The 15,620-nt window shown below is 43.7% G+C and overlaps 2 protein-coding genes across 3 annotated transcripts in view; one reads left to right on the forward strand and one right to left on the reverse strand.

The window, feature by feature from the left end:
- The window catches only part of LOC105189129 (unconventional myosin-Ie), an 80,335-nt gene that overhangs the window by 20,668 nt on the left and 44,047 nt on the right, over positions 1-15,620 (forward strand). The window lies entirely within an intron of this gene.
- LOC105189128 (uncharacterized) overlaps positions 182-15,620 on the reverse strand; it is a 32,488-nt gene continuing 17,049 nt past the window's right edge. The window contains exons 1-3 of one of the 2 annotated variants that reach the window (XM_011151037.3): positions 15,034-15,161; positions 11,842-12,051; positions 182-1,804 (exon numbers count right to left, since the gene is read on the reverse strand). In XM_011151037.3, coding sequence (XP_011149339.1) covers positions 1,060-1,804; positions 11,842-12,050 — 954 coding nt within the window. In that variant the 5' untranslated portion in view covers position 12,051; positions 15,034-15,161 and the 3' untranslated portion in view covers positions 182-1,059. Of the gene's footprint in view, positions 1,805-11,841; positions 12,052-15,033; positions 15,162-15,620 lie in introns of those variants that run through there. The other variant, XM_011151035.3, reaches the window with a different exon arrangement.

The following is a 15,620-nucleotide window of genomic DNA, read 5'->3' on the forward strand; positions in this document are numbered from 1 at the left end:
TGACTCTCTTTTCATATTTTGTCACGCATTCTATAGATTTCTTATTCTATTCGATACAATGCCTGCTTTTCACACATTGCCGATAATTATATACATAATTATTTCAATTCCAGAATTATCTAAATTCTGTACGGAGAAAATGTTATACAAGCACAATTGAGATAACTGCATACATTTGTGGTAACCCGAAAGACGCCGATGTTTGAAAAGGTTCTTTTCACTTTTCACTCAATAGCTTCGTTTTTCGCACGGACGTGTATAATTGCATGTGCGATTTTATCCATACAGTACAAAAGTTGCAGCAACGTTGCAGCAATGTTGCTGCAACTTTTTGCGCCGTATGGGTATATGTGGCCGTGTGGAAACAAAATTCATACGTGGCTCATGCTCCTGCACAATTCGCACATATAATTGTATACAAGTTTATATACGTAATTATATAGAACCTCCCTTGCTCTCCCGGAGAGTTAGATTAAAAAAAATTAACTTCCTCTCAACCTTGCAAATTGGACAGCGCTGAGACAGCGCAGGGACAACACGGACGACGAGGACGACGATTCGATTTCTCGCTCATTTTATTGCTCAACTGCGAGTTAATATATTACTTTGCACTCTCTTAATTCTATATTAGTCGACTTTCTATATTACACAAGCATATATTAAATTATATAAATAACGAGTTATGCGTATCTTATCGTAGATTGTTATGCTCAGCATAAATTAAGCCCGAGGCTCGCACTCGGCGTCGAATTCAACGTGCGTATCGCGCCAGGTCGTCGTCGAGTGCGAAGACATTCTCCGTTTTTCTTTCCTTCCCTTTTATCCCTCTTTTCGTGCAATCACAGCTACACCCCCCTCCCCTCCCAGTTAAAGTTTCCCAGAATGCCGCGACATCGGCGCGAAAGCGTCGGCTCGCTCGGGAATTCTGCCTTCTCATCGCGTTCCACGATGATTTGTCGCTCGTCGTCGACACGCGCGCCGGACGCGCGCGAGAACAAGATGTCGCGAGAATCCTCAGGGTGGCGTCGCGGTCGCGCGGTCTCTCGAGAGACCGCGCGATCATTCGTCGCTGGTGAAGCCGTATCCCGGCAAGATATCCGTCCTCCTCAGCGCGTACCTCTGCACAGGCGTGGTCTGCACCATCAGCACTCGTCCTCGGGCTCGGCTGGGCGGCGCGGGTATCTGTTTCGGCAGCTCGCTGGACGTGACCACCGAGTTCTCCGTGGTGGACAGGTCGTCAGCTCCGTAGGACGCTCCCTGGTCGTTTATTTTGTCGAGTTGTTCGCTGGCCAGAACGACGATCCCGTCGACGCGACGGTCGAATTTCTTCGGCGGTCGAGCCTTTTTGTTCCGAACCTTCCGCTCGGTCTGCCTCTCGAAGGGTCGCGTCACCCTGACGAGACCCAACGGGCCTTCGCTCGGGGTCGCGCTCGGCGACGTGGTCTCCCCTTTGCGGAAAGAACCGCTATTGCCCCGCACGTTCACGTAGACCTTGGGTCGACCGCTCTTCAGGTAGTAGAGCTTCTCGTCGAGGCTCTGCAGCTTCGGTGGACTCAGTAAGACGCGTTTGTCGTCGTCGAAGGTGTCCAAGCGGTAATTGGGGCTCAGCCCGCCCATGTCTCGCACGCCGACGATCGAGTGCGGGATCACCTCGGGGTTCGGGTAGCTGTCGTTGGGCGTTTGCTCGATCTGCTGCTGCTGCTGCTGCTGCTTCTGTTGCTGCTGCTTCAGCATCGCGCGCACCAGACCTTGCAGATTCGTCGCGTCCATCTCCTCTGCGCTTTGCAGCTCGATCTCGAGGAGTCTGCGTGCAGAAAAATTACTTAGGCATATTCACAGTCAGATCTTCCACTTGAGATTGTCTTATTTTCACCCTGAGGTGCCGTGTGACCGATTAAGCGGCCCTCGCAGCATCCCGAGGTGAACCGAAGGCGCTGTGAAATATAAGAGCCTAGGTCTCTACATATCTAGATTTGACTCTACATTTAGATCCGAGTATGAGATTCGGCCATGAATATGAACGACCTTCGCCACTTATCAGCTGAATCTCGGTAGGTGATTTGAGACTTGGCTGAGAGAGACTCACCGTCTCGCTGTCTCTGCAGACAGCCGACTGCGGAAATATGAAAAATTAATGCACGCCGCATCCTAGCAAGTCACTTGCGTCGAGTGCTTGCTCAATCGAATTTGCTCAAAATATATTCTGAATCCCTTAGGCAAGTTTAGTTAACTTCAAACAAACCGAGGGTGTTAAGTTAAACCGAGAATATTAAATTTTCGGGTTTGTTTCTCTTTCCTGTAAGTTTTATAATATCCTTTGAAGGAGGATACGTTCTCTTTCTCAGTACATGACAATGAGTTTTTCCAAAAATTTTGATGAGAGTGCATTTTTTTGTAATATTTTTTGTCGAGGAGATACTCGTTATCCAAAGGAAAGAGTAAATTGCTTCTCTTCGCAGCGGAACGATATTTCTCTTCGCGCGATACAGCTACAATTTTCTTCGAGATAAAGAATTATTAGATGAAATTAAAAACCGCGCACATTAGCGCGGGCAGCTGAGAAAGCGGCGGCCATTTTTAAATGTCTCCTCATACACACGCAATAACGGAGTGCGCGCCTCACGATTATCGTATCCTGATGGATTCAGCTGAATGTTAATAACAGTCGAAACCATTCTCACATGAGATGTTCGGTGCGAGTTTAGGGTTAAACTTTTGCGTTGAGACGTAAGCATACAGGGTGTTCCGTAATTCGCGATCACTATTTAAACAGCGCTGTCCGCTTTTTATGAAAATTTGACATACTTTTCTTTGGAAGAAGAATGTTGAAGCGTAGCTTTCGAGATGCCAGTGATCAGAGGAGGATTTCCCGCCTCGGATTAAATGGATGACAAAATTATTTCCTTCGATCAGTTTCAAGCGGGCTTTATTTTAACCCTTTGAGGCATAGCGATAAGTATACTTATCACGTATTTATTCTCACATTTTCAAGAAAATATTTCATATTTGAGGGATTCTTGTCGGGTTTTTTGCGTCTTTTAGCTTCGTATATGACATGGTAACATACATGAAAGGTTGAAAAGTGTTTTGCACAAGTGGTCCATTTATTATAAATAAACAAAGTGTGAAAAATACACATTTTTACAGAAAAAAATCATTTTCCACGAACTATGAGTGAATTTTTTGCTGAGAATCAAGATTTGAGGGTTTTTTCGGTCGCTGATTACGAATATGAGGTTCAAATTTAAAAATTAATTTTCCAAGACGGCGGATTCAAGATGGCGTATCATAGAATTTTTATTAAATTAGCTAAAATTGTACTCTGGTTAGTTTTTGAGGTCGCTGATTATGAATCTGAGGTCCAAATTTCGAAATTAATTTTTCAAGATGGCGGATTACAGAATTTTTATTAAATTAGCTAAAATTGTACTCTGATTAGCTTTTGAGGTCGCTGATTACGAATTTGAGGTCTACATTCTAAAATTCATTTTCCAAGATGGCGCATTCCAGATTATCGCGATTTTTCATTTCATTTGTGGCCGCTATCTTGCATCCGCCATCTTGAATTTTGAAAATCTGATAACGGATTCGTAATCAGCGACTGCAAAAACCCCACAATATCCATTGTCACCGAGATTATCGCGATTCTTTACTCTTGCGTCCGCCATCTTGAATTTCGAAAATCTGATAATGGATTCGTCATCAGTGAGAGAGAAGAAACCCCCATATATTTCCCCCGTAAAATTTCATGAGATTCGGATTTTCTGAAAAATACGTGCCTCAAAGGGTTAACAGCATTTTAATGCGAGATTTTACCTGTGAGCGACGTGTGTGTAAAAATCAAGAAGACGTTACAAGTAATAATCTTCCTGGGCACTTTCGCCAAAGAAAAATTGTCAAAAATCTTCTTGCGCATTATGCAATACCCTGATTCGATAAAAAGACCGCGGATTGAATTCTAAAGGCGTTACTTATAGTCGGATATTCAATCGAAGATCGTTTTACAAGTTTATGTGCGGACGCCCCACGAGAGAAACGAGTCGTGCAGCGAAGACAAACTTGAAATGATCTTAAACGCGAGATCCGATTATATATTACGAGCACCGCCCCTAAGTTTAAATCCCACGCGAGACAGTTTGCGGTCATTACTATTAATATGGGCCTTGGGGCCTCAGCAGAATGGCTGACTTGTAATTTCAAGGCCGTTTCATGCGCCAAGTCTTTGTCTCAAGTCTCAACGCGCAATGTACTCGTGTCTCGTGTCTCAAAACAAAAAACTAAAAACAAGGAGGTAGCAAGGAGTTGCGATTGCTGATAACAGATTACCGATAACGGGTGAGCACTTCATGGTAGTGCTTGAACCATATGCAACAAATATATGTAATCTTTAGGAAAGAATAAAAAATGAATTAGTTCATCAGACCATTCATCAGTGACAGTAAAGAGCAAATGTTAATTATCGTCGTTATGATTCACCATTGCCCGACAAAGTTGTTGTTTCGGCGACAGTTTTGCATCGTACAGCGACCTGTCGTCGATCGCAAACGTTTCTCGAGACTACAAAACTCCACACACGAGAACCGTCGTTATGCGAAACATGAAACCTATTATCCTTAATTAACTAGCAAGTCGGCCGTTCCGCCGATCCTCCTCTGCGTGCGCGGCCGGAAAGGAAACAGAAGAATGCAGCCTCGTGTCGCCTGATTTTGGAGACATTTGTCGACAAGAGTCGATTCCAAGCGGATAATTTGAGGCTCTAGCCGTCCTCGAGAAAAATCACCCAGAGTTCCAATCTTAAGCGCGCGCGCTGGTGGCTTCCGCGATTCCCAGCTGCCACGCACTGTCCGACAATCAACGATCGCCGATCAGTTAAGGTTTCATCGAAAAATAAGCTCCGCGTCTCAAGTGTCGTTGGCCAACGACAAACACGCGGCGCGTGTTGAATTAGCCAACGGATATTTATCTCTCAGCGTGGCCATCGCCATCTTGAAATCAAGACTCTTCCGGGTGGTTTCTCTCGAGAACGTATTGGCAATCGATCCGGCGTCAGCTCTAACCGCGTTGAAGAAATAAAAATGGCCACTATTGACGAGCCCCACCTAAAAAGAGTATTCCATTTGTAAAGTGATTTTTCCCTTGGTCTCATATTCTAAGCGAAGCCATTTACAGACAGGAAAAAGATTCCTCTTTCGATGAAAGCGATTAAAGTAAACCATTCATCTAAAATTTATTAAATACTATTCCAACGGTTTTCCTCTTATTTCAAGAGGATTTCTTCTTATATCAATTCATTTTCCTTTTTGTATAAAGAGGAATATGTTGATTGGAGTGTCGGCTTCTTTGGTTCAGTCATGTTCTACCGCCAGACGTGAACGAAAAAAGAATCATGCTTATGGATCAAAATATTCGGAACGCTTTTTAAAAAAGATATGCGTGTTGCTGTAAGATATAACGAAGATAATTCACCTACATTTGGTCAAATACAGTTTATAATCTATTGCAAGAAGTCGAATAATATATTCTTCCTTTTAACTATGTTTCACACAACTGGTTATGACGAACACTTTTGTAACACTGTGAACAAAACATAACAAAATTGATCGAAAATTTGTTTGCTATGACGATCTTATTTTATCCGTGCCCACTTATTGCAGAACTGCAGCCAGAAGTACATTTATATACACATATATATTACTTTTCGGTATACGTTATAATAATTTTTTTAAATTAACTAGTGTAACCGTAAGTAGTACTAGTGTAACAGTAAGGAATAAAGTATAGTAAAAGTAAATAATAATCCTCTTAAAAAGAGATTAAGTAATCTGTGCGTAAGAAGAAATTTGTATTAAAATCAATAAGATTTGCATTATACACACAACATATAATTCCTCTAACTTTGAAGAGCATAATGTGTTTGTAATATTTTCCTCTTAAACTCTAGTGGAATCCTCTTGAGGCCGTGTATAAGAATAAAATCCTCGAAAATTTAGATGATTCCGCATGTTCGCTTGTTTCGCTGAGGTTACTTTTTTTGGGGTTCCGAAATCCGAATTTCCCGTACGGCCTCTCGTCGCGGCAGGACGAATCGAGCGGCTGCCGAGCCTCGCGAGGCTCGGCAGCCGCGCACAATCAGCCGTAAGTACCATGCTACGAAATTCGCGGGCGACTCGCTAATCCAGCATTAGCGACGGCCGTTACCTCGATTCTCGCGGTGTCGCAGGTGCCACCGCTCGCGGGAATGAACTTTGCGTTATTAAACCGCAGCGATTCCACGAGCGAGAAGAGGGGTCGGGAGGGAATCGCTCTCTCGGCTGCGGCCTCAATCGTGCGCACGCGTTTAATATTTCGCTTTCGAAATCGCCGGTTTAGCCGATATCGAGCGACACCGTGATAGGAGGATACAGATTGTGGTCGCCGCGTAAATCCTACCGTCGTCGAAATTACGCGAGTAATTACCCGCTCGGCTCTCACGTTTCTCGCGCGCCGCGCCAGCTGCGGAGGCGGCTTTTCATTCGCGCTAATTGGGTCGCTTTCCGACTTGCCGGGAAATAACAACGGCCTGGCCGAGCTGAGATTTTCCGCTCTCGTCCGCCGGCGAGCGATTTCGAATCGCCAGGTTGAACGATATCGTAAGCGTAAGCAGCTCGCCGACATTTTTCCGAAGAGAACGGCGCTCCTTGCGTTGACGATTTCGCTCGGCCGGGGCCGTCTTGTTGACACTCGGCGGAATTGTTAACCCCTTGACTGTGGAGGCAGAAATGGAAAGTAAAAATGTCGAATTTTCTTTACGACATTATTATAAAGGTTTTTGAGGTCACTGAATCCGAATTTGACATCAAAATTTCGAAATTCAAAATGGTGGATCCAATATGGCGGGTCACAATTTTGAAAATAATCGGATTTTGATGAAAGTCGGTATTTATGTTTCTCGGATCGCTGCATCCAAACTTGATATAAAAATTCCAAAATCCAAAATGGCGGTTCGAATATAGCGGATCTAAGTTTTGAAAATAATCGGATTTTCATGAAAATCGGTATTTATGTTTTTGGGGTCCCTGAATCCAAATTTGATATCAAGATTTCAAATAATAAAAGGAAAGATACAGCTTATATGTGCAAGCAGTGCGACGAAATGCTATTATGTCCAGTACCATGCTTTGAAAAATATCGCAAAAGCGATTACAAATCTTTCGCTATTACAAATACATTCCAACATGTGTTTCTTTTTTTTACGATAAAAGATTTCAAATGCAGTTCAAAGTATCATTTTATTATCATTTTAAAAAATTAGTAGAACTATTATAAAAATAAAAAAAATTAAAAATCATAGAAACAAAAAAATAAAAATTATAAAAACGAAAAGAAACAAAACTTATAGAAACAAAAAGAATTAAAAATTATAAAAGCAAAAAAAGTTAAAAACTATAAACACAAAAGAAATATATGAAGATGGAGTCAAAAACCGGCACGGTTTTGTAACTCCGTGTTCGGCAGAAAGCGGTATTATATGTATATAAATGTTTCTTTACTTGCAATTTTTTATTCCACTATTATGAATTTTGAAATTTTGATACCAAATTCGAATTCAGCGACCTTAAAACCCTATAGATACCCACTTTCATGAATCCGATTATTTTCAAAATGTTTACACTCCGTATTAGATCCGCCATTTTGAATTTAAAAATTTTGATATTAAATTCGGATTCAGCGAGCCCAAAAACATACAGACGCCTACTTTCATGAAAATCCTATTATTTTCATAATTTTGAATCGCCATGTTGGATCCGCCATTTCGAAATTTTTATATCAAATTCGGATTCAGCGACACCAAACACATGTATGATACTCACAATTGTATGCAAAGAACAATAGTTTTACTATTGGGTGTACAAATTAGTTCGGTCCGTTTTCAAAAGATGGCTCCGGCTGTTACGAATGGTTCATAGTGACTGCCGATTTTGGCGGTTTCAGAGAGGTTAGACATCTGCCAATAATATTCAGTTTATATCGCTTTGAGTTTCATACAAAAACCTTGCTTTTTACAGTGTTGAAGATGTCGAATTTTGTGTTAACCAAGCAGCATTTGCGGGAGGTTTTAATTTTCTGCTTTAATTGGAAGAAAAGTGCAGCTGAAGCCCATCGAATGCTTGTTGAAGTTTATGGTGACGCTGCTCCAACTGATAAATCATATAGGGAATGGTTTCGACGTATCAAGGATGAAGGATTTCAGTGTCGAAGACAAGCCTCGCTCTGGACAGCCAAAAAAATTCGAGGACAAAGAATCAGAGGTGTTACTCGAAGAAGATCAGAGTCAAACGCAAGAGGAGCTTGCAGAATCATTGGGAGTGACTCAACTCAAGCCGTTTCCGTACGATTGAGAGATATGGGAATTATTAAAGAAACAAGGAAATTGGGTGCCTTATGAACTGAAAGACCGAGAGACGTTGAAAGGCGTTCTTCATGACAACGCTCGGCCTCATGTCGCAAAAAAGTCGTAAAAAAATATTTGGGAACGCTCAAATGGGATGTTTCACCGCACCCGCCGTATTCTCCGGACATTGCTCCTTCTGACTACTGGTTGTTCCGAAGGATGCAGCACGATTTGGCAGGTGTCACCGCTTCACTTCTTTCGCGGATATCGAAAATTGGCTCCGACCTTGAATCGCCTCAAAAGACGACGAGTCATTTTTTCGAGATGGAATTCGAAAATTGCCTGAGAAATGGGAGAAAGTAGTAGCCAGCGATGGGAAATACTTCAATTGATCTGTTCATTCATTTTGTTTTGAGATAGATACATCTTTTAACAGAAAAAAAAACGAACCGAACTAATTTGTACTCCCAATATTTTTTTCTTCGATGCGTGTATACACGTCACCCGCCCAGTCAAGGGGTTAAGCGAGTTTTCATCGCGAGACTCGCTCGCTCTCTCGCAACTTCGTATTACGAGCTCGTCGCTCGGCGCGGCGCGGTGCGGCCTGCTCGAGCCACGTGAGCGAAAGTGAATTGCCGGGGCAACGCGCGCGACGGCGCTGGAATATAATATCGATAGCAGTCGGCGGTTATGAAAAGGGAAAAAAGAAAACGCGGGCGCCGTGGAAAAGGCCGCTCGATCCGGCGAGGCGATAGCGAGGAGGAAGGCGGCGAGGCGAGGCGAGGCGAGGCGAGGTGCGCCTGATCTCGAGCCGAATCTCACTCGGCGCGATCTCGCGCATCGCCCGACGGCGCGTTCGACGAGAGGCGGAGGTCTAATTAGCGGTAAAGGGAAAATCACGGCACTTCGGATATATCTCCGGTCGCGGCTTGCTTCTTCGGGCGTGTTCAGCTTCGCACCAGCTCGCTCGCGAATCGCGCGGGAATCGCGGACTTCTATATACTAATTAGACTGCTGAACTTTTCACGTTACGCGTCCCAAGTGGGACACGATGTCGGCGTTATTCTCCGAGTTCACTCGCGCGCGCGTGTCAGTCACGTCGGCGCCGATATTAGAATTTGTTTGTAGTGGGTGACATGATGAAAAATATGAAAGTGTTAATTGACGAGCGGTAACCGCGCGTCGGCGGCTAATAAACATGTGCGAGGCGTGCGAGAGAAAGAGACGAAAAATGTGGAGGAAATATTCGAAAGACGAATATTTGTGCTCGAACGGAGCACACGACGTGTGTGTATTATTTTCCCGACTGGAGCAGAATTGATCACGTGACACGCATACGTATGAATAACCGGACGCACCGAGTTTGGGCGCTAGTCGGGTGGAAATTGCAGTTGACTGTCGAAACAATACGGCGAATCGATAATCAGGATTGATCAATCGTTGTCGCGGTGCGGTCGCAAACAGTTCAGTCGAGAAACGACGAGAAATTATCGATTACTGATATATGAAGTCAATGAAGTCACAGGGAGATTGATCGATCGAGAAATTGTTCTCTAATTTCGCTCGACGCTCGCCCTGATTCTCCCAATCGAGCAAGATTTCAGTCCATTAAGCCCGACGCTGCTGGACGTTTCGATCGATGAGAAGATCCTGGGTGACAGGAATAACGGGCGAATTAACAGGCAAAAGATTCATCAATCACCATATACGCAATGGAGAATAATTCAACCAGCCGCGATGAGATTGATAATTAACTGTCGATCTTGATTACCCGAGTCAACTAAAATCTTCCAGTCGATTAACGCTCTCTCACTGAAACAATACTAAAAAAGAAAAGTAATTTCAGAATCGTCTAAATTTTGAGAGAATTTTATTATATAAAGAGGCCTCTAAGATTAAGAGGAAAATATTTTAAACACATTATTCTTAAAGTTAGTGGAATTATATATTATATATGTGATGCGAATCTTATTGATTTTAATATAAATTTCCCCTTATACACAGATTATTTAATCTTCTTTTAAAAGGATTATCATTTATTCTTACTGGTTATATTACTTATTTTTAAAAAATTATTACAATGTATAGCGAAAAGTAATATATATATATATATATATATAGATGTACTTCTGGCTCCATTTCACAATAGGTAGGCACGAATAAAATAACATCATGATGACAAGCAAATTTTCAATCAGTTTTGTTATGGACTTTGTAGCTATAAAGATGTTCGTCGTGCAATAACCAATATTGTACGAAAATTAATTAGAAGAAAGAATATATTACTCAACTTGTTGCAATAGATTGTAAACTGTATTTGACCAAATATCGGTAAATTATGTTCGTTATATGTTACAGCAACACACATATCTTTTTTCAAAAGCGTTCCAAATATTTTGACTCATGATGTGGTTATTTTTTCGTTCGCGTCTGGAGGTGGAGCGTGACTGAACGAAAGAAGCCGACATTCAAATCAACATATTCCTCTTCATACGAGAGGAAAATGAATCGATATAAGAGGAATCCTCTTGAAATAAGAGGAAAACAGTTGGAATAATATCTAATAAATTTTAGATAAATGGGTCACGTTTCTCGAAAGAGGAATCCTTTTTCTGTAAATGGCTTCGCTTGGAATATAAGACTGTGGGAAAAATCATTTAAAAAAAAATGGAATATTTCTTTTTGGGGCCTTTTCTCTCGCCGAAGCAACAGGATCGCGAGAGACGTGCAGCTAACAAGTAAACCTCGGGGAACGTCAGATGCCGATTTGTTTCCAATTTGTTATAGTTATTTTTAATGCCAAAATATAAAGAAATCTGTTATCAATTTTAGCTTAAATTAATTTTTTCAATTTTTTCGAAATTTCTAAAGCTTTTCGTTCATTCTTTTTTTGTTCATTTCTTGTTCATTTTTTACCAGATTTTGACGTTAAAATGAGTTTGTTTGCTGGATACTGAGCCGAAAGACCACCCAATGTCGAATGTAACATAAAACTGAACACTTTTTCAACAATGACGTCAGCGATATTAGATCCACCATTTTGAATTGACAAAATGGTTCTGATTCATAATCGGCGACATGTGTGCGCAAGTTTCAACAAATCAGATATATATATATATTTTTTTTTTTCAGAAATATTATTTTAAATATGTATAAAACAGTGTACTCGTGCAAAACTTGAAAAATTTCGAAAAAATTTAAAAAATTAATGCAAGCTAAAAATGATAACGGGTTTCTTCATATTTTGACATAAAAATTAACTGTAAAAAATTGGAAACAAATCGGCGTCTGACGTTCGCCGAGGTTTACTTGTAAGCGGCGTAGGAATGTCGTCGATAGATCGGTCTCTCTCTCTCAGAGAGAGAGAGAGAGAGAGAGAGAGAGAGAGAGAGTCGGATAAAGGACGCGAAGGGGACGGTCCGTTCGCGACTTAGCTGGGAATAAAAGCCCGTTGGCGAATATCGCGTTACCTGTAATCGTCGGGCCTCCCCGCGGCGATATTCCGCGAGACGCCGTGCAGAGACTTGCCCTCGACCGCCTTCCGCGCGGACAACTCCCGCTGATCATGGCGGATGTGATTGAGCGACGAGGGTGGCCTCGGCAGGACCACGGTCGATGCTGTCAGCTCGAGCAGCAGGACGAGCAGCGCGCTAACGTAGACGCCGATCTTCCGTGGCATCCTGCAAAGGTCATTTTTCCCGTGGGATCATTCGATACATCGGGCGCTCGTTCGGCTTGGCCTCAACGAGAGCGATTCGCTGGGTCTTTGAACGCTTCACCCGTAAACTTGCCGCCATTGTAAATCGCCCGTTCTTTTGCACCCGGGCACGCAAACACGTAGGTAATGGTCTTTCAGCGGCAGAGAGAGGGTGCGACACATTCGCTCGACGACTTCGTTTATGTGTTCTTCGTGTCTAATGAGGAAAGATTTGTTGCTTCTCCCCCCCTCCCCCCTCAGCCTGCTCGGCTGAGTCTTCAAGTTCGTCGAGCCGAAGGTGTCGCGATATTTCTGTCACTGACCGTGCCGCTCGGGCAACCACGGGTTTTTGTTCCTTCTTTCCAATGGCGCGTTTCGTTATATTTGCGTTTGCGTAAAAGTATGGCAAAAGTAAGGTATGCCTGGTATTTTATTTTGCGACGTGTGTTCTCACAGGTGAAAGCCAAATATTTCGTCCAGTACTTTTCGTCGATCTCACTTCAATATACCTTTTCGCAGTCTACCTCTCCTCGACCTCTCGCTCGAATATCCTTCACCGAAAAAGTGAATGAGGTAACGAGAGGGACCAGCGCGAGATCTCAATCGCGAGGCCCATTCAGTCACGACAAGCGTGAACAGCCGTGAATTAGAATGAAGTCTTGAGGCAAAATAAAATAAAAAAAAAAGGTACAGATAAAAAAGAGAAGAAATATAGCCGTGGAGCGAAATAAAACAGAGAAAGCAGCAGCAGCAGCAGCAGCGGGGACGGGCTGGCTGCTGTTGGAGTCGCCGAAACGCTTCGGTCGCCGCGCCGTTTCGTTCCGACCGTCTTCAGTGAGCGGGGCAAAAAAAGAGGGAAAAAGAGCAAAAAACCGGGGTTTTCCTCTTCTTTCTCGCCACCGAAGGAGTTAACCCGACAGCCCGAATTCGCGCGCCACCGTTCAGCGCACTTCCGTCGGCGCGCTCCGGCCATAATCGGCCGCTCGACCCCGCCGAGGAGAAATTCGAGAGAACGTTCCAGCTATCCTGGAATTGGTCAACCCGCTTACGTAAGGAACAATGTATGCGCGGCTCCGATTGAAATCGCCAGACCGGAAAGGATCAATAACACGCGGCGGGACGTTTCGTCGCGCGGCTCGCTCGCCCGAAGCGCAGCGACGAGATTTCCGCGATTATACGAGCGAGCGGGCGGATCGGAAAACGCGCGCGCGGCGACAGTCTCACGTGGGCGTTCTCTTTCCGCCAAAAACGAGCCGCGCGCTGCAGGAAGCGGAATAACGGAACGACGGAGCGGCTACGACGTGGTCGGCCGTCGTTCCGTGTAACGAGCACGTTAGTAATAAACGCGGTGAAAGTTTCGGCGGCGCGTGAACGCGCGCGGCCCCGCCGAACAAAATGATACAATTTCTCTTGTTTTCCTTATGTAAGGCGCGCGCGCGTGCGTGTGTGTGTGTGTGTGTGTACGTGTGTCTGGGAATGTATTCAAAGGCAATCACCGCGCGCGAGGCGAGCCGCGACAGGTATGGCCCTGCGGATTTTCTCCCCGCGTCTCTCGGTTTCTCGGAACGGTATCGCCGCTCGGCGATGATACATTTTACATGGCAAAACCGCACGCATTTTTCTCGAACAATGTACCGTAACACACACACACACACACACTGTATTGTGCAGCTGGGACGCATTCGTGCCGAGGTCCGAGTTTGTGCGCTACGGTAATTAATTAATGGCACGTCCCCCGGCATCTTTTCGATGCGAAATGTCTTATGATGTGAAAGTTTGTGTCAGGGTGTCCGGTTACAGGGTGATCTTTTGGAGACGAGAAGTTTTGATGATTGATCGGATCGGACCGGGAAGAAGAGTCGAGTACTATTTTGCAAAAATCGCGATGATTATTAAATAATTAATGATTGAAATGGCGAGGGACTTTTTTGTGTTCAGAATGACCTGACCTACAATTATGACGGCTATCATGCTTATAGGTTCAAAATTCAACATATTTGTATCTATCGTTAGGCACAATAATTGTAGGTTAGATCATTCTGAACGAAAAAGTACTTTACTATTTTGCAAATGAATGTGCAAATTTTCGAGTTATTAATTAAAAGAGCCCCTATGTATATGATCATTTTCAATCATTAATAACTTAATAACTATTGCGATTTTTGCAAAATGGTACTTGATTCTTCCTCTCAATTTAATCTGATTAATCTTCACAATTTTTTGCTCCTGGACATCCTATATATATATATCATACGCAAAATATTTACAGTCTTCTATGGTATATGTTTGAATGTGAGATTGCTTTTTACAGCGTAAGGAAATGTTAATATCTTCCAGGAGAATTCTCTTCGCGCAACGTTGGTTTAATTGAAATTCCCGTTGATTGGAATCATCCAAATAAACATCTGGTAAATAATAATCACACGTAATTATCGTCCGAATCTCGATCGTTTTCATTCCACGCCGATCGTACTTTTTAACGATTAATTTCATCGATCAATTAAGATATTCATAATTACACGCGACGATTGATTAATTTTCATCAACCGACTTGCCAATTATTTTAATCAAGATTTTAACCGATCGACCGATAATTAAAAATCAAATAATAGTCAACGATCAAACCAAAGACTTAAATCAAAGAAGAAAGTAAATAATAAATTGGCGAGAGCAGAACCGACTACCGGAGACGTTTTACTCTATTTAAGGCGCAAGCAGCGAATCCTCTCGCTCGGCGCCGGCGAGCGTCAGAAACGAGCCGAGACGCGACGCGACGCGACGCGACAATGGATGAGATCAGCATCGCGCAGTTTCTGCAGTGGATTCTACGTCGGTCTACAGTCGCGGAATGATAATTGCCGCGCTGAGCGCGACGATACGTTCCAATAAGCATCCAGATCTCCGCTCGGATGGTGTAATAATCGAACAGGATCGCGGGGATCGTTCGCTCGAGTAATGCACTCACCTTGTTGCGCTCGTGCTGCGCGAGGAGGTGCAAGGTTGCAGCGCTGCGCAACGGCAAAAAGGACGATTTCGTAATGACGCCAGGCTAGCCGAGAGTCATTCCCCTCCTCCTCCTCCTCCTCCTCCTCCTCCTCCGTCCGTCCGTCGCTCGTGATTTGATTAGTATCATTTTACGGCGTCATATGCGGCTCGCGTTTCCGCCGATTTTAGACGGATTGGATTCCCGACGGGCGACTTTCTCGGTTGACATTTCGCCGAGTGACAGACGAGCGCGCGCTACCTGTTCGCGCCGTTCCTGTTCGCGCTCCGCTCCTGAGAGAGGAAAGCGCTCGGTACTTGTAATGATAATCGCGCAGCTGAGGATTTATGGTCGGGAGAATGTTTTCTAACGAGCATTGTCCCAATGTGTGCATGTTGCAACCGCTGTTTCCTTTTTTTCGTTGGACAAGACAAGAAGATGTAGGTGGAGCGAAAAATAACTGCTTTCCGTGTAGAAATGTCCTTGAGTGAATTCTCGCTAAATACGGCTTGAGATCCGATCGCTACAAACGCCAGACGCCATGCGTCATTTCGGAAAGTTAAATGTCA

Source organism: Harpegnathos saltator, unplaced genomic scaffold, assembly GCF_003227715.2.
Source record: "Harpegnathos saltator strain DR-91 unplaced genomic scaffold, Hsal_v8.6 scaffold708, whole genome shotgun sequence".
Classification (NCBI taxonomy): domain Eukaryota; kingdom Metazoa; phylum Arthropoda; class Insecta; order Hymenoptera; family Formicidae; genus Harpegnathos; species Harpegnathos saltator.